Genomic DNA, 27,866 nt, shown 5'->3' with positions numbered 1-27,866 from the left:
AGCAATTCCTTCAACCTCTCTCCACATGTCGTTTCAAGCTATTAAGTTAATCCTCCATGACACTTGCACAAGTTCTGCAGCTAAGAAATATTTTTATCTGGAAGAGGCAGAAGAGTTATTGTCAAGGACTGAAATGTAAACAGCTACTGAAATCCTATATGATATCTGGTGCACAAAGTTTTCATTGTATTGAAAAGACCTTGTTGGATCAACTACCCGCAAATCTGGATATGAAGAACAGTTGAGAGCCTGGATATGAACAGCTGAGAGTCTAGGGAAGACTTCTGTATGGAAGGAATGGTGTCCCAAAGCTGGGCAGGAAATAATGTCCCCTGACTGTAAGGACTTTTTCAAGGTTTTGACAGCTTTCTCCCTTTCATATCAAGATAGATCTGAGATCTGAAGCATGAGTAAGAATACTTTTTGGCTAACAACTCATGAAAAATCAGTGTTGGTGAAAGTTTAAAAAATGTAAAATATGTAAATCTGAGAAGTCCACCCCCCCAAACAAACAAACAAAAATGTTTACTTGTAGACTGATCTTCTAGTTAGTTTGCTTTAAATAAAATACAATTTTCACTAGGGACAGAAAAGAAATATTATCAGAAAACAATTATTGGAATAGATCTGAGTGCTGACAGTCACTGTGGGAAAAATGAGAAGTCTCAGAAAGCAAAAGAGATTGTGGTGCTCTGTTTTTTTGAAGAGAGACTAGTAAAGATTCTGTTGCTTTTGACTGAATGCCACAAACCTGGGCCCGCTCTAGTTAAATTAAGACAATTGTGCAATTCACTTATCTTTAGTGTCATGCTTTTAAATATTATAGTTGTTAACTTCAATACAAATTCTAGTAAAGGACAATTTTTTTTTTTTTTACTAGCACGCAGCATGCTTCTTTTTAATGGAAACAAGTAGGATGTGTTCTCAAACAGGAGCAGATAAAGGAACTGCTCATCTTCTGTGTTTTGTGTGGAGCGCATGTTCTTGTTAATCATCTTGTTTACTGGCCATATCGCCTACCCTTGCCACAAGATTTGTGGCATTTTGTGGAAGGATCTCTTACAGGATTTTAAAAGGTGTATGATAATTAAATTAATATGAAAAACATCTCGTAGTTGAATTGGTAAGTTTTTGCTCATTACATGCCCCTAACACATCAGGAATTAGCAAGTGAGCTTCTTATGGACGGGGAGAATTATTATTATTATTATTTTTAAAGGAACGGATATTAAATCTGCTGAAATATATGATTTCAGAAGATCCTAATTTTTTTGTTAAATTCAGTCACACTTGTTTGACTATGTAGACATAGAAAACATACTACAAAAGGTGCAACTGGGTTCATTCCTTTGCAGAGGGAGGAGATGTTTAACCTAAAAGCCTGCTATGTTAGCCTGCCTTTGCAATGTGGACAAGTTGTTTGATTTCCTTTTGGATCTGAAATGACTTAAATCCATAGGTCCTGCTTTGTCAAATAAAGCCTTAAATCAAGGGGTTATGGAAGCTGAGGCTGGCAGCTCTTCTCAATCGTGGATGCTGCTCTGCTTCATACAACTAGCCAAATCTTTGTAGTGGTAAAAACTGAAATCCAGTATCTTGTGTCCTAAGCACAAAGATACAGAGTAATTGTCTTTCTTTCTTCAATGATTATTTAAAGATTTTTGTGCTTAAACCAGTGTGCCTATCTCAAAATATTGTATATTTTGATGATTTAACACACTGTCAGACTACATTGTTTCTGTATTCTAGGAGAATATAGCAGATGCTGGACAACTGGGAAAGGAAAAAAAAAATTAAAAAGGAAATTCCTCCATAGTTCGTAACTGATTTTTCCCTACTAATATCTTCTATGAGCTATTTAAATCCATGTTAAATCAAATGGTTATTGTAGAGTCTTTTTACTTTTTTTTTTTTTCTTTTCTTTTCTTTTTTTTGGGGGGGAAACTCCCAGTTTTAGCATAAAGCAAACCAATTTCTTCCTGCCAAAGTATTTACTAAAGAAAATGTTGGCGGGCAGGGAGATGGAACAAACTATATAGAGAAAATTGCTTGACTTGCCTAGACTTGCAAAGCAGAATCTCAAAAGAGTGCAAATAACATTAATACATTAGGACGAGGAGAGACTTTAAACGGATGTTTTTGATATGAATCACCATGTACACCAAGCACTAATCTGCAACAATTATATCCTTAATGGTCATTATTACAGGAACAATAAATATTTAGCTCAGCCTTCCTCTGGAAAGTCATGGCCTAGACTGATATTAGTGCCTAGACTGATACATCTCTCTATGATATAAATAATAATAGAATATAGAATATAGAAAGAGATACTATTGCCTAGAATTATGTTAGCTAAAAATCACAGATTCTTAAATTGCTTCACAGGGAACATGTAAGTAGAATATGGTGCTAGATGCTATTTTCTAAGGATTCATTTGACCTTTATTCAGCCTCCTAAAGTAAACGTTTAAATTATTCCACAGCATCTCTCAAGAGTGTTAAGTCAACAAAAGGCCTTGTGTCTCCAAATATTTGCCTCTGATGATAGCACACTGCAAACAGAAGCCAGAATCAGGGTTTCCACCTGATGTTTGTAAAATGTAATCTTGTCTCAGCTACCGAGGTCCTGTGGTAAAGGTAAGAAGCTCCTGTTGAACATTTCCACATTCCTTCAACTCAAAATATTTTGACTGAAAAAAGCAAGGGCATTTTTGTTAATGGTGTTTTACTGTGCACCACACGAACAGCAGAGTATAAACCAAACCAAAACAGCACTGCTCTATAAGGTCAGATCCTTTGCTTAATTCTCCACTGCAAGGAATTCTGATGAGGATTCTGTTTTGCCTTTAAAATATGAAATACCCTTTTTTGAAATAAAAATCAAACCCAAATGGTGAGGTAAGTTCTGTTGAGAGAAAATACCATCAGACAGTAACAGTCTGTAAACTTAGCATTGTTATTTTATGCTGCTTCCCTCTCAGCTCTTCCTCCTGCCTGTCTTCCAGGCCGCTATCACGTGGCATGGGAGGGCTTGCAAGTGGGAGGGACCCGGCCACTGGAGCAGCCCAAAATAACTGGAGAACCAGTTAGTGTCTGAGGGATACAAGTGAAGTCTGCATTTGCTATAGGTTTAGGCTTGTGGTTAAAAGCAACACAGCTTCTTGCTCTGCCTTTCAAGCCATTTATAGTTGAAAAGCACCTGAAATCTGGTAGGTGAATTTGAATGACGTTTTGCTATTAGGAGACAAATTATACAGATGAATTTTGGTGATTCTTGCGGGGCCACTGGTAGTAATGGGAGCTTAAGAAAAGCCTAGAGGCATGATCAGAGCAACAAACCAAGAAAGAGGTGATTCACCAGCACGCTGTCAGTGGTCATCATCACTCCAGCTGATATGGAAACAGGACACTGCAGTCACATCGTCACAGCGTTTGCGGGAACCCACGAAAATGGAGGGGAACAAAATTTGGCTGTGGCCAAGTGAAGTCCGCTTTTTGAAGCAGGACGTTCTGCTGCAGAAAAGGAGAGGAAATGCTGGCTGCACGTCTGTCCCTCCAAAAAAAAACAAAAAACACTGACCGCTTTAGGTTGCTGCTTTTGAAAGAGCTCAGCAAAGCTCTGGCTCTTGCAGCAGAGATCTGACTGTCGCAGTTCATAGCCACAAAGCCCACAGCTGTTTCCTAAGGTAGGCAGCTCACAGATAAGGCCAGACAGCAAGATCAGTTCAGCTGAGCATTGCAGAAGCAGCAGCTCTGCATCTTAAAATAGGAACACAGATTTATTTTAGCAGCTGAAAAGGTTAGAACTCCAACAGAGCCATGCCAGGAGCTTGTGGTTTAATCAGCTGAGGAAATGTTGGCACATGATCCTTGCTGGTCACACCGAGGTCTGCTTGCAGCCCTTTTCAGGCCGTGGGTAGTGGCGTTTTCAGGCCAACCTAGGGTGCTGCTCTGGTGGGGAAAGGGTTTGCTTTTGCTCCTTTGTGCATTCTTGGTTTTGTTTGTTTTTTCCCCTTGTTGTACAAGCAGTTAAAGCTTATGTTGCTGACTGTTTCAGTGTTCAAAGCAATACTTCCAGTAGGCAATTAAGATAAAATCTACCTATAGTAAATCTGTGAAGTGCCCTACTGACACATGGGGTTTTGTTTCATTCAGTCGTTCTCTCTCTTCCAATCCCTTCTTCTATTTTCTGACTTCTGTATGTTTATCTTCATCTGTCTGTACAAGTGACTATAGCTGCAAATATCCCAAATAATGATGGAGAGGCTTTTTTCTGTTTGCTTGCTTGTGCTATGGTCAATGCACCTTCCTTTCTTTGGCAATTAAAATTTCCCTGTGTGTTTAACAGTGATGTTGACACTGTAATTGGTGCCTCAGTGCTGGCTGACCTGACAGGAACCTGCAAGCTGTCACAGCAACCCAAAAGGCTTCTGAACAGCTCGTAAGCCTTCCAGTAGATGTGAAATGGAAACTGTGGCTCATTGTTTCTCTGAGGAGCTTCTGTCCACTGAAAATAAGTCACTCCATCAGGATTTGGCTGATAAACGTTAGGTCCTCAAAGTGAAGGCAACATAAGGCAAAATTTAGTCTCTAACAAGTAACTTCTGAGTCAGGGCAGAGAAAGGCAACTCATGACTTTTATCCACTGCCACTCTGTAAGTTGAGTTAATGCTCATTGAAATTCACACCACTTCAAATACAAATGCTTTGCTAACCTCAGCATTGGCATCGGGTCCACATCAGAATAAGCTTCCAAGCTAAAAGCATTATAAGTGAAACATGAAACTAGCTTGTCTAAGGCTCCAATTAAAATTTCTTTGTAATGAGTAATGAAGACATTTCAGGTATTTTCAGAAGGATGGTGACTGTCAGTTAACAAAAGACTGAGTTTTGTCTTCAGCATATATTGTTGCCTTACCTAGAACAGTACCTCAGCAATTCCTGACAAAACCAGCCCCTTACCCCCACCTTAATTTACCCCAGCATCTCCTACTGACACCCCAAAACCTCCTCATTGATTCCCACCTACAGCCCTCTGCAGGCACTTCATTGCTTCAGCCCCTGTCCCCTCTAAGGGCACCTCAGTACCTCCTGTCAAATCCTGCCACTGTCCCCTTCATGTACCCCATTGTTTCCCAAACAAACTCCCCCGCTGACCCGTTTGGGGTCAGTACTTCCCCCAAAATCTCCCTGCTGTTTCCTCGGCTATCTCTGTGTTTCCCCCCAGAAACCTGCTTCTGCCCCTTTTGAGCTGCCTCACCACACAGTCTACCAACATGAAAACAACTGGAAATGAAGAAGCGAATAGTTGAATCAATAGTTTATAATTTAACATTGTAATATCTAAAATCTAGAACAGTATTTACAGAGAAAGGTCACCATATATCCTTTTGCCTTTTTTTTTTTTTTTTTTTGCCAACTATAGAAACACCTCTTGAAAAAATTCTATTTCAGACCTAATTTTGTTTATTTTTCTACTAGATAGTGAAGTCCTTCAAAAGGGTTTGTTTGTTTGTTTGTTTTCCACTATACAAGTCTCCTTCTTTTTGTCATGACTTCTTGCCCTGCTTTGGCACTCGCTTTAGAGCGCAGCAGGCACTAACACAGCTCCCTGAACCAGTGGAAAACCTGCAGCCAGCGGGGCTCAGAGCTGGCAGCAGGGGTGGTGGGACCTGGGAGCACCACGGAGCCTGTGAGCATCCCTCAGGCAGACAGCAGCCATCTTCTAGAAGCACAGGAAGGAAAGTATTTTATTTCCTTATGTTTTTTGTTTCCCAATTTTGCCACAAATATTAATCAACTTCCCTGTTAAGATATGCAAGCTGATTTTTTTTTCCTTTTTGAACAATTAAAACAATAAAAAACTGATTCCTAAAATTGCAATGTTTAACAAGAAAACTGAGAAAATAATTTGAAGAGAGTCATATCTTTTTTTAAAAAATGCAAAGTTAGTTTTCAAAGATGTTGAAGTGCACAAACCTGTTACTTTTGGATTGCTGTGTGTAAAGCCTTTAATGCTGTTTAAATTTGCTGAAATGTATGCTCACACATGTGCTCACACCATATAGGGAAGGGTGAGAAAATAAGAGGTTACGTGTCTGAAAAGGAAGCACCCAAAATGTATGAGCCGTACACTTTGAGACGTGCTAATAAAGCTGCAGCTACTGCATGATTCAAATTGTATAGCACGGGGAACTGAGTCACTTTTGTCTATGACTGTATTTGCCTGCTTTGTTTTTAAAGCATGAGCTGAATGCTGGATTTAATCATTTCGGCTAAGAATTTAGAATAGCGTGCTCAGTAGCTCCTCTGTCTGACCAGTTATCGGGTATGTGGCCAAACACATGCTGCTGCCTGCATCGTGTGCTTGCCAGCAGTGATGATAGGAGTAGATACGTATTTGATGTATGTGGGATTTAATCTTCCAGTTTACTTCAGATTTACTAAGCTTAATCTATAAAACAAATGATTGCTTTAAAGCAAGTCTTTAAATAGAGGGACATACTCTCATTTATTGATGCTGAATTACTTGGGAATTCATTAACAGTGTTTTTGTCAGGAAGACTTTATTCCAGCAAATATTTACATCTATAAAGGAAACTGTACAGTTTCCTCTACAATAACATTGTATGACAATACAACAGCATTATATACCATAAAACAACAGGAGAGTGCTATAAGAATGAAGAGGTTTCAGAAAGTAGTTCTAAAACTTCATCATTCGGTATAGTCAGTTCATCATTTGGCACTTACAGAAGCCTTGCTCTCTCTCTTCATCATCAGTGGTTTGAATGGCAGTGGTTTCCTGTCTACATGGTCACCAAAATCAATAATGTCACATTTGCAGAACTTGTACTGCAGGGCTGCTGCAATGCTGGTTGTGCACGACATTGCATTTTCCTAAGAAGTTTCAGACAGATTTCAAGCTTCTTGAGAAGTGTGGCTGAAGAGTCTTAAGAGTCTTCTGTTTGGGGGGTAAAGAGTGCTTTTTTCCTTGAGAGTATTCAGGCACTGGGACAGGCTCCCCAAGGCAGTGGTCACAGCACTGAGCCTGTCGGAGTCCAAGTGTTTAGACAATGCTCTCAGACACAAGATCTGGTTTCTGGGTTGCCCTTGTGGAGCCAGGAGTTGGACTTGGTGATCCTTGTGGGTCCGTTCCAACTCGGGATATGCTATAAGAGTAAGTGTTTTGTAAAACCTTTTTTTCCTAGTCCGTCTGTTTAAAGGTTTGGTTACCATATGATATGAAGCACTACACTATGAAATACCAATTTCAAATATATACGTAATTAAATTTCAGACTCTGAATGGTGGTCACACATGCCTGTACAAGGCAGAAATGTCTCACTTACCGGTACAAGAAAATTGTGCTGGAGGGAGCAAATACTATGAATCACTTACAGTATATTTGCAAAGAGTTAATTACTCTTTGTGATATTATGAAACTGTTCTTATTTTATAAGGAAGAAACTGTAGTTTAAATCAGACATGTTCAAACCTTTTCAGTGCATTCCCACTCTAGGACGTGGGGTAGAATTCCAGGCCATTGTAGGGCTTTTCCTACCCCAGTTATTCATCATGTATCACTGCGATCCTCCATGCAAAACAAACCGCCTGTGACTAGCCTATCACCTACAGAATGTGAGCCAGCAGGAAGGCGCTTTGAGTCTGAGTATTTGGCAAGTAAATCAAAAATAAAAATGAGCATAATTATGCAAATCAGAAAGCCAATCTCCAGACAGTATCTCAAGTGGTGAAGGCATCAAGCCAAATACCTAGTGAGTTATTTGCATTTACTGAGCAAGCACATGACATGAGAAAAATCTCTTTATACAGGAATGGTTACAGAGGCAAATTGTTCTCAGAGCTGGTGACTTTTATTCTTTTCAACAGTTTGGGCACAGAAGGTAGAAAACAAAACCAAAACCCTGGTCTTAAGGTGAAGCTTCGGAGTCTCTGCTGAAGAGTATCACTATGATAAGTTAATTAAGTTTTCCATATATTAATAATAGGACATCAGAAAGTAAAATTTACTTGAATTCAACTTTACCTCAAAGCTTTACACAGAAAAACTGGTAGGTTTCCGAATCCATGAAGTTGCTTTTATGCTTTCAGTATTTCTTTCCATTCCTTGTTGATGGAGCATCATGGAAACAGGAATGCTGTAGCAGGGTGAGAAAGAGTGGGGCTCCTTTTTATTCATTGGCATTTGTTTTCTCTTGCCCAACTCTAGAGATGAGCAGAGGAAAATCCAGCCCCAGACCTGTAGGAAGAGGAGCATTTCTTTCAGATAGATTGCTATCTGAAAGAAATGTTTTTCTTTGACAAGACAAGACGCTGTGAATGCAGTTCTCTCTCAGTAATTACAGCAATCTCAGTAATTATTTCTGCTAGCACCGAAAGAGGGCATCCTTTCTCTACGGTATAATGACAGGAACACTGAACTAATAAAAGCTTTGAAGAACCTAGTTAATTTTTGAAATTATTCTTCTGCATTTTAACTAAAATTTATTGAAGTTTAAAAATGGACCTGTTTAAAAAGCAGACTGTAGTACTTCACCCTCCCAGCTCTTTGAGGCCATTTTAAGGCCTGCCATACAAACTTCTCAGTATAGCCTTTCTTGTAATGTTTTTATGGGTTCGGAAAGACGTGCTTTATCTCCTGTACAAAGAGTAAATAATCTGCAAGATAACAAGAGTCTACCTCTTTTAAATAATTTCCTTAATTTCAGATTTATTTATTTAGCAAAAGCAAGGTAGGGTGTTTAGCAGCACCTTCTACTTAGAAAAGCTTTTTATCACAAACATGAAGCTACCAATTTTCCATATTTTAGATACTATTTCCTCTGTCAGTGGGACATCAGAGAAATTCTTTGCATGTGAGCTCAGTTTTGCTGGCTAGTGAACTACATATTACAAAAGCATACTGCTATTTATTAAAAAAAAAAAAAAGCAACTGCCTTTCCCCTTTGATATTGCTGTCCCACCTCTCAGTCATGTATTTACAAGCTTGAGCACTTAGTGGGCCCTGCTGCATGTTCAGCACGTTTGAGAAATAGCTTCTTTAGAAGGCTGAAGTCAGCTTTAGAAGCTTAACATTTTGGGAAAGTTGCCTATAATCCTCACAACATACTGTTGTTAAGGCAGGTATCTTTCCAGTATATTCAGGCTGTGACCAGTTTAGATTTTTTGCTTCTATTTTGGGTAACTCATACTGCTTAAGGACACTTTGTCATAACTTAGTGCTAGGGAACTGTTGGAATCGCACTCAGCTCCATTCCTGTAAAAAACAGTTATATGTTATAGGCTTAGTAAATGTATTTAGGTGCCCAGAAAGCTACCTAACAAGGAAAGAAACTTTACTGACAGTCACAGTAGAACTGAAGAGCGTGTATAATAAAGTATTGTACCCTACTCAATTCTTTCACAAAGGAATTGGGCCAAAATAATCTGTGCATAGTGTTCTTTAACTCTGTGATACCAAAACATTAAATATTTCAGTTTTGTCACAGCATTTGTATAAAGGGCAAGTTCGAGATCATGCCTTTTTTTTTTTTTTTTTTTTTAGCGTAACTGACTAATTAACTAATTTGGGGGGCTTAGAAATGAAGTAACATCTAGGAAAAGGGCAGCAATCCAAAATATACTTGAAGAGAACTGGCGTTAGCTCTAACTTTGTCCTGTCTGTCAGACTAACGTAACTGAGTCTGTCCCTGAACCTGGAAACTGGCTGCTGTCTGGAACAAGAAAGAAAAAGCACGTTTTGGTAATTCAGCTGCCACGGCGTCCAAGATCTCCTGCCTGCCAGAGGTCAGGCGTTTATGCCCGACTGTGGAAATTAGAAAAGATCCCTTGGTTGTGAGAAGTCTACAATTAACAATGGAGGGAAAAAAAAAATCAAGAGGAAATAAAAAATAACCTGACACATCCTGGGTTAGCTGGTAGACCACAGAAATGTAGAACAAATACTAAAGTTCAAGCCAGGAATTCAATTTCCACTACATCCTTCCTTCTCTTCCCCTTCTTCCTCCTCCCCTCTCATTGGGTTACGAGAATGGTTCTGTATTTAAGACAACATCCTATTGTGAGGACTACATGTGCTCTTTTAAATGTGTCATGTATGCCACCGTCTGCCAGTCAATCTGTGGTACAGAATCAAAGCTTTCCTCTCTCCCACCTCCCACTGGTACTCCAAGCTGGTGAATGAAGTGAAAAGTAATAAAATAGCTTGAAATTTTAAGACTGCACAAAGTAGGAAAACTTTTATGCAGGTTAAGCTTTAAGAAGCTACAGCTAAATTGAACTTGTTAATAGTAATATCCTATAACCCTTAGTTGTCTTCTTTGTTTCTTTTTGTACCACAAATAGAAATCTCTATGTCCCAATTTAAAGTAAACGAAGAATGGTTATGCACTAAAATCATATTTAAAATGGTAGAACCAGATAGAAGAGTCGTAATTTCCTAAATGTAACAAGAAATTATCACTGACTGTGATATTCTCTTTCTGTTAGATTTTACTAATTTTCTCTACAGCTATATCACAATTCTGAAGAAGTCAGCAATGAAAAATGTAGGTTCCTTGCCACAACACACAGCATCTCACCCAGCACAGAACCACAGAACAACTGAGGCTGGCAGGGCCCTCTGGAGGCCCCTGCTCCAGCCCCTGCTCCAGCAGGGTGCCCAGCACCGTGTCCAGGCAGCTTCTGGAGATCTCCAAGGAGGAGACCCCACAGCCAGGAGACTCCCTGGGCAGCCTGTGCCAGGGCTCTGCCACCTGCCCAGCACAGAAGTGCTGCCTGATGGTCAGAGGGAGCCTCCTGTGCTCCAGTTTGTGCCCACTGCCTCTTGTCCTGGCACTGGAAACCACTGAGAAGAGCCTGGCCCTGTTTTCTTTGCACCCTCCCTTTGGGTGCTTTTATACATTAACAAGGTCTCTCTATGCAACCTTTAGTCATAGACAACTTTTTTAATTCTTATTGATCCCAGCTAACTGGTAATTTCTCATGTTGTCTCAGCATGTGCCAAATAGTATGCTATATCAGAAGGCTCCCTATGAAATGTCATTTTATTATGCCTAAATGTTCTCCAGAAGGTTGCAGACTGACTCCTATTCTTTTGACCGACAGAAAAGAGTATTCCTACAGACCACTTTGCTAAAAGAGAAAAAAAATGTACCAAAAGTAGCAGTCATTCAGTCAAGTATGATTTGAAGAGTATGACATGATCCAAAGCTGTCCTGTGTTGAGACTGACAAGGTCATGAGTGATTTTGGAGATTTAGATTCATTCCAGTTTATTATTATTGTTATTGTTGTTATTTCAGGGAGTAGGCATGTTCTCTGACTGCCATTCTTTGAAAATAAATTATATGTTATTTGATCAAGACACGACTTGTTGGTTCTCTAAATGTTGGACCGAATCCCTAAACAAAACAAACAAACAGAAAACCATAACAATACTCAAAATGTGCCAGAAAACATCAATCATTTTGCTCATTTTTCTTAATGACAGAATCTGTCTCTCTGCCTACAAATGAAATAAAGCAGTTTACTGCTGTGGTGTCATTAAAGGAAAAACAAACAAAAACCCCACAGTTAACAAGTAGATGCTGTTTAGTTCATGCATTATGTAGAAAGTCTGTACAGGTAGAATCATAGAGAGCCTGACTTACAAAATACATTCATCTGGAGTTTTTGGCTTCTGTATATGTCAGTGAAGAGGGATGCTTTAAGTACTTTATAAAGTCCTCCAATGAAATTCTAGCATAAAGCTGAATTTAGTAATGGGATTACATGAAGAAGATGCAAGTAAAGTTAGCTTCAGTATTTGAAGTTCCCAGAGAGTATCAGGACTACAAATTGACTCATTTTATTTGTTGTTTTTTCTTCTTTTTTCATTTTGCTAACTTCGTCTGTTTTAGGTAACAGCTGGAGAAAAGAGAGGAAAAAGACACCATCCTTTATGACTTGGTTTTATTTATTTATTTACTTACTTACTTACTTTCAGTCTGTGGTCAAACAAATACATCTTTTCTCTGATAATCCAGTATCTCCATGTTCTCATGAATTACTGTTGGTTTTCTAATTCTTTCTCAGAAATTTGTTCTCTGGGAAAAGTCACTAAGAAGGATCTAATTGTTAGATTGCCTGACATTTTGAAATTATTTGAATTGTATTAATTGCATGAAAATGATGTTAATCACAGGAGAAAATGCATTGGAAGTTGACCACTTCTTTTTCAGCATCTTTTAATCCCATTAGACAATTAAGTTTTTAGGAGTAGGCGCTTGGCAAGTTGTGTGATTCTGTCCACTTTGTTCAGAGCAGTCCCAGGAGGTACTAGACTAGGACTTTCAAATGGATTTTCAGTGACACAGCTGAACCTATGCTATGTGATAAATCCTGATGGCCATTTTCCTCCATCTTCTAGAAGAAAATGCTTGATTTATAGTTTGATTTATACTGAGGCTATAAGGAGAAAAAGGAGACACTCTGAGGATCTGTTGATGTCTGCCACCACTCCTCCAGTTGAGTCAATTGCAGTACTTTGACAGACAGCTTTGCAGAGTCAAAGTCTTGGTTAATGTATCATTATTCACTTACACAAATGCTGTTTTTTCCTCTAGTTATTGTCTGCTGCCTTTGAGAAGCATGGCAGAAGTTCAGTGTTATTTTGACAAGGGCAGCCACTTCCTCATTTGCCTCATCCTTTTAAGCATGGGACGGAGGGGATGCTTAAATTGTTCCCACTGAAATACTGTTGGAAAGCATCTGAATAGCTATATCCTTCATGCGAGTTCAGATTCAGGACTTGGCAGCAAGTCACCCTCCTGGCTCCAGGGTGTCTGCTCTTCCTCCTAGACGTCACCTTCACAGTGCCATTGTGTTGCCCAGGACCTCAGTCCGTCAGCAATATGCATTGTATCTCTATCGAGAACCCAGGGATTTCCCGTGACATTGGTCTGTACTGCAGAATTGAGCCAGCTGCAGGAAAATCTCTGTCATTCCTTCCAACTCTCTCTAGAATTACGTGGCACCCGGTCTGGCTCAGACGCAGACAGAGGTTGACAAAATCTAGGGAAAAGCTCTTGAACAGCAAGTGCCTTGCCCCTAAAACTCAGCAATCAGACTGCTTTCTCCATTAATACTTTGGAAAGCTGATGCCAGGTGTCATGTTATGCAAGAAAGAGGGTTCAATGTGCTCGGGGCTATTCTGTCCCAAAAAATCAAACTGGCCACATGAGTTGTTGCCAAAGGCTCATTACCAAAGAGCTAGAGGAGAGCAGACTAAAGCAGTGAAGCAACAGATTTTTGTCTGCTTTCCTTTCTGCTGGGTTCCACTGATCTTTCATCTCAGACTTTTTCCAAAAGGGTATCTTAATTGGTATTTATATTGAGCTATACTGTAGACAGGTATTCATTAACATTTTTGCAAATGATGTGTAGGATTTTTCTTGTTTGCATGCATTCTGGTAACATACTACCGAACTTTGAAAGCTTTCCAAATATCACTACAAATTATTATTTCCATGAAAATTTACAAAGGTAGTACTCATTATTCTAACTATATTTGGTCTATTTTCTATTTTTATTGGTCGTACCTGCCATTAATGTCTGATTTATAGTATACATGATAATGCACAGAAATCATACATGGTTTGGCAGATAACGAGCAGATCAAACTTGACGGTGTGATTTATAGAAAATGTATTCACAAACAAAAAGTATTCTTTAATGGGAATAGCATTCACAGTAATTAACAAGCTCTTTTCATGAATGGGATTTTGAGTCCTAGAGTGGGAATGGAGTTAGCAGTCGGCTCACAACACGGAGTAGGAGTTCTCAGGGATATTTTTGGGTGGTATTTTGGTAAGGGCTGTGTTGGAGCCATGCTGCTGGGCACTGTCTCTGTTAGCAGCAGCGGAGCTGGGTGCTGTGACTTCCATGCACAACTTCCTACGGTTGCCTGGCTGGCAATGAGAAGAGAAACGGAACTTATGTGGTCCAAAGTCTGAGATTAAACACTGAGGAGGAAAAAAAGACCAGTTGCGGGTCGGTTCACTGCAGGATTCACCCCGACTTGTGCAAAACTCCGGTTTCTGGAGCGTGCGGGAGCGAGCACCGGGGGGGGGGAGCAGTGGCAGCAGAGCCCCCGGGCTGCTCCCCTCCTTGCCTGCAGGCGCAGGCAGCTCTCGGCTCGCATTTCCCCGAGGGAAGGCTGGCTGCTCTCTGGCTGGGAGCTCTGCCCTCGCAGACAGGCGCAGGACCCTGCCGATTTCTGCACCCAACGCACGAAAGCGCCGCTAAAACCCTCGGCCCTCCCCCGCCGCCCTGAACGCCCCGCGGCCGGGCTGAGGGAACCGCGACATGGCGGCCCTGACCCCGGCCTCGGGCGGGGCGGAGGTGGGGCGGCTCGGCACGGCCCGGCCCCGCTGCGGAAGAGGGAAGGAGCGGGGCGGCCGGGGCTGGGGCTGGGGCTGAGGCTGAGGCTGAGGCGGCCGGGCGGCACCATGGCCGGGGACGCGGCGCTCAGGCGGGCGGCCGAGCAGTGGCTGCTGTGGGACAAGGTGAGGGGAGCCCGGCGCCCTGCCAGGCCGGCCCCGGGCGGAGAGGGGGCGACTCGGTCCCCTGGGGGCTTGGGGAGGGAGGCGCTGGGCTCTCGGGGGGATCTGGCAGCGGGGGTGCTGTCTGTCTGTCTGTCTGTCTGTGCGTCTGTCCGTCCTGCTGCGGGGACCCGGCTCCCTGTCAGAGCAGCCTCGGAGGATGCCTCGCCGCGTTGCCTGTCGCAGAGTACGAAAACCTGCGGGTGCCTCCATGCTGCCCTTTGCTCAAATGCGCTTTCCAAAAACGCTGGCCTCGAAAAGGACCGGGAAACGCAGGGGGCAGCATCGCCTCCTGCCCTCAGAAACTGAACCTCCACGGCGGCCTGGTGCCTCGCCTCTTGCTCCCTTTTTCTGCCATCGCTTTAGTACGCAGTACGTCTGTTCCTGGGAAGGTGCTTAAACTCCTTAAAACAGCTCTCTGTCCGCAGTTTGGATCTGGGTAGTACTGTACGCAGAAGTAAAACCCTCTGTTTATTTCTATGTTCTACATGTCTAAAGGAACTTTTTGCCATGGGGCTGTTTTGGACGTGCTTATGTAGCCGCTTGTTGCTGCGTTTCCCACTAAGATTCAGGTCTGCATTTGCTATATGTGGTTTGCATTTTTTCTCTCCGTACATGAAATTAGTTTTCTTTGTGGAACATGTTGGCTATTGGTCTCACTTACATTGCTTTCAATGGCTGACCTTTTTTTAAATCAATGTACAATACTGTATAGGTTTTGTGTGGCCTACATATTTGTTTGTTTGGTTATTCTTCTGCTTATTCAAGACCATCAATGAAAACATAAAGTACACACACACATATATATAAAATTAGTTCCAGGTTCTAAAGGCCATCATTGGAAGTACTTCCAATTTCTTGTGATACTTCATTGAAGATTGACAGCTCTATTCCTGTTAATGATGCTGCAGTGCCATACTAACCCCTTGTTCAGAGCTGTTAGGGTATTAGATCAGGTTCTGTGTAAATTTTTTTTCAGCTTAATTGATTTTAGAGAAAAGTCTGGTTTTAAAGGGTGCTTTTTTTCAGTAAAATAACTTCCTTGACTAATGTTAATTATATTCCAGTTTTCTGCTTAATCAATTCATTTTAATTGGTTATTCCAATTATTTTGTGAAACCCTTGTGAAATTCAGCATCCCTTGAACTATCGTTACCTCTTTGAAGGCTAGCTCTTTGTTAACAGTTGCGTCTTTGACTGCAGTAATATTTGACCAGTATGCAATACCTCGTTGCAGATTGCTGAAAGTAGCAAGGTATTGTCATTCATTTCTCAGGGAGCTCCTACAGTGTTTGCATTGAGCAACAGCCTAATCTGATATAACCCTTGTCCATTTACTCTGATATAAAAAAAAAAAAAAACTCCACGGGAAGGACTGCTTTTGAATTTGAAGGGAGAAGTTAATTTTTAATGATGATAAGCTGCACGTTTCTTGCAAAATAATAGTTTGCAAGAGCAAACCCTTATGCATGGAAATGGTCCTGCTGACTTCACTGGAGGTAACAATTACTGTGCATATTACCAGGCTCTTTTCGTCACTGTATTCATTACATAAGTATCATATTTGTAATTCATTCTTTTATCAAACATAAAATTATGGATAGAAGGTAGCTTCTCTTTTTAATAAAAACAAAACTTGTTTAGTCAGAAGCTGTCCCTCTACTTTAAAACCTTGAGAGGACTTTTTACACTGAGGAACCATCTCTAGGGCCTTCATTTAGTGTAAATAACTCATATGTAACAAGGTGATGTTTAAGTAAATTGCAGTAATGGATATTAATTCTGTATTATAACACCTGCTGCTGTAGTCAGAGACATCAGTATTCTCAAAATCTTATCCAACTTGTTTGAGAATAGAAAAAAGAGAGAAGCAAAGAGGAATGAAAAAAAAGCAGCACTTCACTTCATCCTTCAGATACAATTGGGTCCTTTTATAGAGATTCTTCTGCTTTTAAAAAGTTGGTTTATTTTTGGTTGTTTTTTTTTTTTCCCAAAACTATATACACTGGCATCATAATACTCCCAGAGTTCTGCAAGGCTTGAAACAAAATGGGGACAATAGTATGTACATTCAAAAAGAAAAAAAAGAAAAAGAAAAGCAGATTCTTAGGAGAATATAGCCGTAAACAATTATAACAGTAATTCTGGAAAAATCGTGTGTCCAAAAAAGTCCTGTGTTTGTATTAAACAGACTTGGGCTGAAATTTTACCATTATGTTTTTATAATGCTTCTAATGGGGCAGGGGGGAATAACACAGAGAACTGAAGGCACACAACCAAGCTTTTTCTGTCTAATTATCAGAATTAAGTTGAGCCTTCTGCAAGGATGGTTCAGTTGCAGCATTCCTGCATTGGTAAATTGCTAATTCTTAAGCTGGAATTCAGTAATTCAGGGGTACATACTTGCTTATGGCACCTGGGAAGAACAACTTTTTTCCGTACCGAGTCCAGCTTGTTCTGCATTATACAGTTTGCTTATTCACACAAAGCCTTGTTAGCTTTTTGAGTATTTATTTAAACTACCACATTTGCCCTTCAGCAGCAGGTACGTAGATCAGTGATTAGGGCAGGAGGCATCCACAATTTTTAAGTGTAATATGATGTCTAAGAAAAACATGGTTTGGTTATTAGGTGTTACAAACTGTGGTCTCAGTTTGATGCACAGAAGGCTTAGGCACTTTCATAAAAGTTCACCCAGATGAGTGCTGTTGTGTGTGTTCTTCAGCACTTTCTGGAGATGCAGGGAAGAAAATCTATTTGTGCCCAGGATGATATGGCTTCGTTTGCTCTAAGCATGCCTGGGTTATCCAGGAAATAGTAAAGTCTGACTTTCATGAGGTCATTTGGTTGACCAGAAGTCAAAGCTCGTGATCATTTGGAAATAATAATCTTTGTACTCCACTGTGAAGTGTGTGTAATGGTGCCGTGACTAACCTGTGGAGCATGCTGCCTCTTTGCATAACGCCGTTGCCTAGTGGCTGGAGTGTGCCATCTGTCCTCTCGGCTCATCAGCTTTCAGGGAGTCAAATGAATGTTAAACTTGACAAATCCCACGTTACTGAGGTGTTGCGGAATACAGGACTTCACTAATTCCAGAAAAAAAGAGCGGGTAATAGTTGTATCATGCAAGTAATGCATCAAGAAAAGGAGGATAACTTAGAAAATAAACTTTTCACTGTTTATAACAAGCCTGATGAGGCTGCACATCACTTATCTGCACAGTCATTGTATTTAGGAATTCCGCCTTAGTAGTCAAGCTTTCATCTTGAATGTTACCTTTCATATGTTTTCAAACACACACATATTTTGTGTCAATTGTTACCTTTATCTTCTGACCAGTCTGTTTAGTTTTGTTACTGCTCTTTCTTGTTAACCAACCCTCAGACAACCATATGTGGTTTTTGTTGGTTTGGTTGGTTGTTTTTAACTCACAGCACTGTGGAAGTAATATTTCGTAGTCATGAGCCTATCTTATTCTCTGCTAGTTTTAGAGTAATTGTGTTCTGATGACAAAAATTCTCTGAACTGCAAAGACTGGGGTTTGTTTTAAAACAGGAAAAACTTAATTTTGACATCTTGGAAATCTTTTCACTTTCCTAATTGATATATATGCTGCTGTCAAAGCAGCATGTTCACTTAAGGAGATAAAGCTAAGTAAGGAGTAGTTGAAATTGTTCTGACTTATCATATCCAGAATATGCTGCAAAAGTTCCAGGGTTCCAGAGGTGGTGTGCTGTTGTAATACTGAAGTAATCCAGTAGAGAACATGGGAAAGAATGTCAGTTCTATTAAGAAGCTTAAAGGTATTTGAAAACAAACCCCATGAAATTCAGATATTTTAGAAATGTTTTTTGTTTTTTTGTTTGTTTGTTTTTTACCTACAGAATCCAAAAACTTCTGCAATAGTGAAGCAACTGGTTGCTGAAGGAAATGTGGAAGAACTACAGAAATGCTTTGGCTTGCGGATGGAATTTGGCACAGCAGGGCTCAGGGCTGCCATGGGAGCAGGAATTTCTCACATGAATGACTTGACTATTATCCAGACAACACAGGTATTGTGTTCATCATATTATCTCATTTAGCTGGGTGGATGTAGGAATGGAAGGGCCTCACAACAAGCAAATGGTCATTCTGTGGAAGTACAAGTTTTTTGTTTGTTTTTTTACTGTTCTCCCAATTTTCAGAAGTCATTTAAATAATTTTTAGTGCTGATCGCCAAAAATATGCAGAGTGAAGCTCTTAAGCTGGTAAAATAAGTTACCTTCCATATTTGATTTGCAAATAAATTCATACACAGCTAGTTAAGCTAAGGATGAATTAATCCTGGCATAACAACTACAAAACAAAACAATAAAAAAGAAGGTAGCCAGCATTCAGCTAAACATCGTGCATGTTGCATGTAAATTTACGTAAGTGCAGTGAGTATGTCTGCACGCATGTAGGTACTAAAGTAGATTAGTCCTTGAAATTGCTGTTGCGTGGACTGCTGCTGCCCTAAACAGGTGTCGTTATCAAGGATGAGATGCAATTCAGAAAGTGAAATGTTGGCCAGTTGTTCACTTCCTCGTCTGAGACCTAGAAAAACTAAATCATTTCTCAAAATCTGCAGTTCAGACTAATCGTGTTAAGTGTTTCTTTCTGGAATTGGTTCTCATTTCTGGAAAAGTGCATAAATGCTGGCAAACGGCATTATATTGATTTGAAGGGTTTTGGTGCCGGTGTTTGTTGGTCCTAGATGAATTGAATGGCAGTGCAGCTCAGTGAGATGGTGTGTGCTTACCTCTCTAAGTCGTGAACATCTTAGTGATCATCTTAATACAATGATATATTAAATATTACGATTATGCTAATGAAGTGGATTTGTTGTTGTCTTCAGGGATTTTGCAGATACCTTGAAAAGAATTTCAGTGACCTGAAAAAGAGAGGAGTTGTGATTGGTTTTGATGCTCGTGCCCATCTTTCAAGTGGAGGTAGTAGCAAAAGGTACCGTTTAGGTATTTTGTAGACGTCTTACACGATTTGTTATGGCCTTATAACCATTTAGACAATTTTTTATCTTTCTCTAGAATGAATTAATTCAAGGTTTTAGAATACTTTTATGTTTTCTTAATACCAAAGCAGTTCTTATAGTTGTGTTTTGTCCATTGGGAATAGGGAGTGAAAACATTTGAATTGCATATAATATTTGGATTTATTTTATTTCTTAATTGGAGTGGGGGAGAGAAAGAATGTGAATTTTAGGAAATTAATTGGTGAGAAAAGGAATAAATTTCCACATTTTTTGTTCTTGTTAATAGGTTTGCAAGACTTGCTGCTAATACCTTCATCAGCCAGGGAGTTCCAGTTTATCTGTTCTCTGATATAACTCCAACGCCTTTTGTGGTAGGTTTTTCTATAACATATCTATATACACAAATTCTGTGAGATATCAAAAATTAATACATTAAGGAAAACTAGACAAACCGCTTTTGACGTCTTAAACTCTAACTATAGTTTGTTTTATGCTTGTTTAGCTAGATTTGGTTTGCAACATCCACAGCCATAGACTGAAGAAACTTAGTAGAATACCTATGACAGTGGGCCATGTTTGTATTCATTCACACTTTCAGGAATATTTCCCATAGAAAACATCTCATAGTTTCTAGTTTAATAGAATGATAGAATATCCCAAGTTGGAAGGGACTCTCAAGGATCATTGAGTCCAACTCCTGGCCGCATACAGGACCACCCAAAAATCAGACTAGATATTTGAGAACATTATCCAAATGCTTCTTGAACTCCAACAGGCTCGGTGCCGTGGCCACTGCCCTGGGAGCCTGTCCCAGTGCCCGGCCACCTCTAGGTGCAGAACCTAACCCCCAGCCTGACCCTCCCCTGTCCCAGCTCCATGCCGTTCCCTCGGGTCCTGTCGCTGTCCCCAGAGAGCAGAGCTCAGCGCCTGCCCCTCCGCTCCCCTCGTGAGGAGGCTGCAGAGCTAGATGCTGGGGGAGTCTGAAATCTGACCGAACTAAGAAGTTTGAAACTTCTGAAACTTTGAAGTTTAGTTCGTGATTTTCTTTTTTCTTTTTTGGCATATTGAATCCATGGTAGCTTTCTGAAAATACAGGTTGTTAAGAGTGCATTAATGTTATGCCAGGAGTTACTGAATGTGTCTGAATGTACACCACCTAGGTGGAAATTAGACATGTAGGTGTATGTTACACTTAGGATCAGTGCTCTAGAACAATAAAGAGAAAAACTTACTGTTACACTACATGTAACAGTTTCTCCTCTGATAACTGTTGTTCCGGTGAAAGCTGCAGAGCATAGAGGGTTGAAGACTTCGTATGTAGCATTCTTTTATTGATTCAAATTTTGGTAGATACAGTGCCAGATTCTTCTTTGTGGAGCAGCTCAAAGCAGTGTTGCAAGAACTACAGTTGATTTTATTTGCTATTAAATAGAAATTAGATAGAAGTGAATTCCAGCTGGACCTTTGGTCACAAATAATGCTTTATTTCTGTTATTCACTCCATCCATTTTGGATTAATTTAGAATAGCTCTCTCCAGAACAATTCTCTTCTACACCATGATGGAGTAGTTGCTCAAAGAACTGCTCTCAAAAGAAGATATGGATGAGAATGCTGCAGTTTTCATTCTCTTTGCTGTACACGAAGTTCTGTCATGACCCCAACAGACGTTACATTCTTACACACCTGAGGTATCTCAAGTCATTCTGCAGCAGGCAACACTTGCATTCAGCTTCCCTCTATTAAAACACTACTTTAGTGAGCCACAAGGTATCTGAAGCAGTGGTAAATATATATTAATGGAAAGATGCACAAGAAGTGGCAAGGACTAAGGTTGTACCACACAGGGCATAGTGGATCAAGTACTGCTTAGCTTCTGCTTTAGGGAGTCAGTCTGTAGGAATCCTATCCTGACGTTTTTATTTAGCAGTATGGAAGTATTCTCATAAGAATGGGAATAAAACCTCCTATAATATTTTTTGTATTCTGCTTCAATTAACCTTTTCTTGTTACAGCCATATACAGTAACTCATCTGAAACTTTGTGCTGGAATTATGGTTACAGCTTCCCACAATCCAAAACAAGATAACGGTTACAAGGTAATCCCGTATGATCTATTTTCTGGATTCTTTTTGATGGCTTTTTCACATCCATTTGGATGTTTTATCAATTACTTTTTAAATTAACTTCATTTTTGCTGATGTTTTTTGTTATTTGAGCTACATGTATGCATGACCCAGATGCTGTTAGTTATCTTTCTTTAAATCTGCGGTTTGTAAACCATCAGTAAGAGGAACTATGCCAACAACTGCCAAAAATTAAAACATAATTCTGTTTATACATAAAACGTAAAACCTGCTGTTGGATGTGTGGGCGACTAAAAATCAACAACAGAGGACTAAAGTAATGAACATCTTGAAGCTTAGTTGAATTTGTGCTTGCTATTGTGGCAAGGTTGCTGCTGTAGGCAGCTACAGGGGTTTTATGCCTTTCTCTTTAATGTATTTTGTGATAAATGCATTTCATTGACAATTGACATTGACAATTTTTCCAAAGAATTCTTTTTATATAAAATGATTATATCTAAGAATCATGTGGAAAGTATCTGAAATGTCATGGGGAATTCAATATCATCAATTCCAAGGCTAGCAGCCAGACTGATATTTGAGTTTTCTCAGTAAATGAGCTGAGCCTCGTTTTGTGTTTCATTATGAATTTCAGCATACTCTGATAAAAAATTAATAGCTTTTTTTGTAGAACAAAAATGGTGTTTGAAATAAAACACTGAGAATATCAACAGAAAAATACTCTGGGTATACTTCAGTTGAATTTACTGTAATATCCTATCAAATACATCTTGGCCAACAAAAAATTGCAAAGCTGTCCTACATTATTAATACTACATTATTAATGACCAAAATACTCTCTTACCACATTTATCATTTAGGTTTACTGGGAAAATGGTGCTCAGATCATTTCCCCTCACGACAAAGGAATTTCTCAGGCTATTGAGGAGAATCAAGAGCCGTGGCCTCAGGCTTGGGATGATAAACTAATTGACAGCAGTGTGCTACTTCATGACCCATATGCCACTGTCAATAAGGAATATTTCAAAGACATACAGAAGCAGTGCTTTCACAGGTAACTGGTGTTAACTCTGCTAAGGTACAGGATTTTCCAGCTGGTATGTCAGCATGGGAATTTAAATTGATCAAACTCAGGGCAGCCACAATTCTGTTGTGTTTTCCAGTTCTGTCTGTGCATTCCTGTGATCTTTTGCAGTAGTTCTGGCAGCGGTGTGGTAACATAGCAAGCCAGTTAATAAAGTTGTTCTGGCAGAAATCTAACCCAGCAAAAGCTAGTTTCTGATTATATTATCTCCCTGGACTAGTGTGGCCATGCATCAGCCAAATGCTGCTGGAAGACTGGGACTATTCTGTGTAGCTAGAGGCAAGCTAAGAGTTGGCACTGACTATCTAATTTAATGTTGTTGAATCACAGCCTTAAAATGAGCTGTTAAGAGAGTAGGTGAACCAGGCTTTTCAGACAGTTTTGACAGATGATCTTGCTCTATAATTCTAGCCTTGCATGTGCTCCTGGTAACCTTGGAAGCCTTGCACCAGTGTATTGCTGTCACTTGCTCAGCATAAGCTTCACCTAACGAAATGAAGTGGATGTTTCTCTTCGAGATTATCAGGTAGAATCAATTTGTGTTAGATAAGCAACAGCCTGTTAATCTGCCTACTCGCATCAAAATTTGAACTACCAGTAGTCGCTAGTAACTGGTGCTAAAATCTCAGTCAATGTTACTAGAAAGGCAAGCCTATATGAGAAATAATGTTCTTTTTTTTTTTTTTTCTTTCTCCCGAATAGGAGGTAAACGTCTCAGGAGTTTGAATGCCTTTACGTGTCTCACATTTTTAGCAATGTAATTTATAAAAATGAATGAGTTCAAATGAGACATGCTCCAGCAGGTTCACTGTTCTTTGGAGATGGCTTAAATGCCAGAGTTGGGGATGAAGAATCTTACTAGTCAGTTTTATTTGTTTTCCACTCGCCTCCTTTGAGGTGTATAGAGCGTACTGTCTTATTCCAGTGGTTTGCGTGTACCAGAACATTAGATATTTCCAGTAACTCGCCGAGCTGAAAAATGTGGCTAAACCAATTTTGGAGTCATTACTTTTAAAAAGCAACCTCCTTTAGTTTTTCATGTTAACAGTGCTGTAGAATAACGAGTCACATCAGTTCCCAAACATAGTGAATTTTCATGTAGAATATCCTGCCATATTCAAGTTTAATCTGTTTTATTTCAGGAATATCAACAAGGAAACAAACTTGAAATTTGTTCACACTTCTGTGCATGGTGTAGGTCATAAATTTGTGCAGTTGGCCTTTGAGGCATTTGACCTTAGACCTCCTTTTGCTGTTCCGGAGCAGAAGGATCCTGATCCAGAGTTTCCCACAGTGAAGTACCCAAATCCTGAGGAAGGCAAAGGTGTTCTGGTAAATATATATATTTATTATTTATCAATATTTATAAATATATATATATATCTTTATAGTTACGAAATGTGTCAAGCAAGTTGGCTGTTTCCTTTCTGCCAACAGTCATGGCTATAAATATTGGTTAAAAGATTATTTTATTTCTGTTTTTGGATCTTAACATTTATCGAGGATTTTGTTTGTATCATTTCATTAAAATTCATAACTCTTTGAACCAGTCAGGTAATAATTAGCTATAACTTTAAACTGTATTTTGTTCTCTCTATCAGAATGTGCATCATCTGCATGCAAAGCAAAGTAATACAGTTCTTTTTAAAAATTAATAAATAAAAAGTAAAGATCTTCACTGTCAGTTTGGGAAAGTTTCTAGTTTACATCTGAAATACAAAGACTAAATTGTTCCCAAACCTCAGTGGCAATCCTGATCATTAGGAGGCTGGAATTTCTGATACAAGTATGATCATTTTATTATTAAAGACCCTATTGAATATATCTAGCTTTTGAATCAGGCTACAAAAGTGGAATGATGTCGGTGAAATTAAATATCCTGCTCATGCTCAACTGTTGCCAGGCTTATAGCCTGTGAGTTGGTTAAATGTAAATGAAGTGGTTGGGGTAGTGGTTTTTGTTGTTGTTTTGTTTGTTTGTAGACACACATCATGACTTTGGGTGTTTGAGATTAAATAAACCAGCTAAGTTTATTTAAAGTCTGTAAAGAATGCAAAAATATTATTTGGGAGTATTAATGCTTCTCTGATGTTGCTTATCACTGTTTCTAGACGTTATCTTTTGCTTTGGCTGAAAAAGATGGGGCAAAAATCGTTCTAGCAAATGATCCAGATGCTGATCGACTTGCAGTAGCTGAGAAACAGGAAAGGTATAGTAACAAATAGTAACAAATGCAAACCATTTTGGACTTAAAGGTCCGACAGATTTGAGGTATTCCAACTACCTGTGTTTCAGAAGAAGATAGAATAGTTTTGTTTTTTGGACTAAGACACAAAAATATGTAGTATGAATGAACTCATGCTTTTTAACACATGAGAGAGAGAGATAAAATCATGGCAACAGTCCTTGGTACCCAAAACATGAAATGGTTTCTTGAAAGATATCTTCACTGATTGCATAACTGATTTCAGGCTGAAATATTTGTCATCCACAAATTCCAAAAGCCCAGCAGAAGGAGATAGTGCAAGTATCCATTTTGCTCACCAGATAATGTGTTTTCATCTGGTACCACCTTCAAAGATGGCAGTTTTTCTTTTGCATTTTTTTTTTTTCATTTGTCTAAAAACATAGCTACCACAGTCTCGGAGGGGGTTGTTAGTTTATTGTAATTACCACCATTGAGTGTATGGTGCTTTTGTTCTGCTGCCTCTTTGCTAATTGTTTAGCCAGCCTTAATTGTCACCTAACTTTTGGTCCTGCGTCATTTCCAAATTCCACTGCAGCTTTTTATACACTAATCAGATACAAATATAGGCTTCCATAGTATTCGTATGCCTGCTTTGACACAAACTCCTGCTGGAGCACATTCTCTCAGCTCTTTTAGGCTAATTGTTACCATGCATTGCTTAGTGCCTGATGGCATCAATAAATACAGGAGACCGAATCTGCTTCTCTTTCACAACAGGTGCTGTTTCTGTAGGTATTCATTTTTGCTAATTTGACAATTTCTCTGTCCCCTTTCATGATTGGCATTTTTGTGCTATTCTGACATCCGTTTTTTTCCTTTTTTTTCCTTCAATTTTTCTTGTTCTAACAATGGGTCAGTTTTAATGTATATATTTTTGAACTTCTTGATTTCTGTTTCCACTTTTCCTTAATGACAGATCGATGTATTTGTTACCAAGTTGACCAAAACTACTGATTATTTGAGAATTGTATTTTCACATCTGTGCCATTGATTTTTGTGATCTGTATCGACTGGCTTTTTTTTTTTTTTTTTTTTAATTTAAAATATGCTGGAAATATCACTTTCATCTTTGGACAAATTCATAAGCTGGTAAATATGACTGAGGAGTAATATAACTTCAGAATTCTTTGGGGAAGATTTTTTTTTCTTAATGGATACAAAATGCCTTGTTACTGTCATTTGGAATTCAAATGTGGTGGGTTTATTTGCTAGTATTCACGTATGGAAGAACCACTAGACTTTTTTTCCAGTACTGTCCTTTGAATTCATATACTTTCTTTTTTTTTTTTTTTCCTCAAGTGGTGAATGGAAGGTGTTTTCTGGAAATGAACTGGGAGCTCTTTTGGGGTGGTGGATCTTCTCTTGCTGGAAAAATCAGAATAGGGATGCTTGTGCCATTAAAGATGTCTACATGTTATCTAGTACAGTATCTTCCAAAATCCTGAGAGCAATTGCACTAAAGGAAGGTTTTCACTTTGAGGTAAGCTGTTACAGGTTTATTCTATATCCTTTTATTTGCTTTCCTACACGGTGTTTTGCGTCCTCTATCTCTGTCAAACATTGTTTTTATTCTTAATGTTGTTTTGTTTTTTTTTGTCATCCTCGCTGCTGTAGGAAACACTGACAGGTTTTAAGTGGATGGGGAACCGTGCCAAACAGCTCATGGATCAGGGAAAAGCTGTTCTTTTTGCGTTTGAAGAGGCTATAGGTATGAAAGAGAGTATTGCGTTGTAGAGTCCTGTGAAATAGTGAAAGTGGACTACTGCCAAAAATAGTTGTGTAGCCAAATGGCCTCAACTTAATAGGAGTAATTGATATCATCCATTTGGCTGATTGATATTACTAGTATGCAATCCTCATCTCTGTTTAGCACCAAGTATGGTGATGCAAGCTAGGTGGATATATTTTCAGTAATGGCCATGTAGACTTGGGCTGCAAATTCCCTACAAGCTATTTAAACACAAAATAAACCAAAAAAACACATTTCTTTAAATGTCAAGTTGAGTATGTGTAGCTGACACTTAAGTTTAAACATGAACAGCATAAAGTAAAAGCTCCTCCAAACAATACTTGTAAACTGGAAAGACATAGGGAAAAGTTATTAGTATGTAAGACAGAGATTGTAAAGCTGTAGCACAATTTCTTGAGTATCTCAGTGCCTGAAGACCAGAGGAAATGTGACTACCTCATGGATAATTACCAGTGTTAACATATGCTACTATGTAAGGATACTCACATTTAAGAGAAAATGTCATGCTTGTATTTTTCCTAAAGTGTGTGTTTCTTTTTATGAGAATTCCAAAAGTACTCAGGAGCATGTGGCACAGATAAGATACAAATAAGCGCTGAAAATTCATTAAATACTTTGATTATTGAGATTAATGTTGATTAGAAGGTAAATAATTTTCAAATCCTAGGCTATGCTGAAAATATTTTTGGTTTAATTCTGAAATGTGTGTAGTATGGCAATACACATTTCTCCTTTGAACAATGTCCATTCTTATGTTCCCCTCCTCCACCAGTGCTACTCTTCTATTCCATACTATCTACTTTTCTTATAAAAATCAAATATGTAAATAATATACATTAAATTTTCCTTTGTTTAGGATATATGTGCTGTCCTGCTGTTCTGGACAAAGATGGTGTCAGTGCTGCTGTTATAACTGCAGAGATGGCTAGTTTTTTGGCAACCAGGAATATGTCTTTGTCTCAGCAGCTGAAAGCAGTCTATGATGAGTGAGTTTGTTTATAATTGTCTAATAATCAGATTTTCTCCATTCCACATACATTGGTTAATAGGACCTGATAGTAACCTACAGTACATGAAGAA

The 27,866-nt window shown here is 39.2% G+C and overlaps 1 protein-coding gene across 2 annotated transcripts in view; it reads left to right on the top strand.

The window, feature by feature from the left end:
* PGM2 (phosphoglucomutase 2) overlaps window positions 1-27,866 on the top strand; it is a 42,246-nt gene that overhangs the window by 9,102 nt on the left and 5,278 nt on the right. Inside the window, exons 1-11 of one of the 2 annotated variants that reach the window (XM_082760007.1) lie at window positions 14,302-14,572; window positions 18,493-18,660; window positions 19,485-19,591; window positions 19,906-19,990; window positions 21,633-21,716; window positions 22,565-22,758; window positions 23,931-24,120; window positions 24,900-24,997; window positions 26,336-26,516; window positions 26,651-26,744; window positions 27,643-27,772. In XM_082760007.1, the coding sequence (XP_082616133.1) occupies window positions 14,516-14,572; window positions 18,493-18,660; window positions 19,485-19,591; window positions 19,906-19,990; window positions 21,633-21,716; window positions 22,565-22,758; window positions 23,931-24,120; window positions 24,900-24,997; window positions 26,336-26,516; window positions 26,651-26,744; window positions 27,643-27,772 (1,388 nt within the window). In that variant the 5' untranslated portion in view covers window positions 14,302-14,515. Of the gene's footprint in view, window positions 1-14,301; window positions 14,573-18,492; window positions 18,661-19,484; window positions 19,592-19,905; window positions 19,991-21,632; window positions 21,717-22,564; window positions 22,759-23,930; window positions 24,121-24,899; window positions 24,998-26,335; window positions 26,517-26,650; window positions 26,745-27,642; window positions 27,773-27,866 lie in introns of those variants that run through there. The other variant, XM_082760008.1, reaches the window with a different exon arrangement.

Source organism: Aythya marila (assembly GCF_965140915.1).
Source record: "Aythya marila genome assembly, chromosome: 4".
Lineage (NCBI taxonomy): Eukaryota > Metazoa > Chordata > Aves > Anseriformes > Anatidae > Aythya > Aythya marila.
Note: the sequence above shows the minus strand (reverse complement) of the source record. Positions and strands in the feature narration are given on the sequence as shown.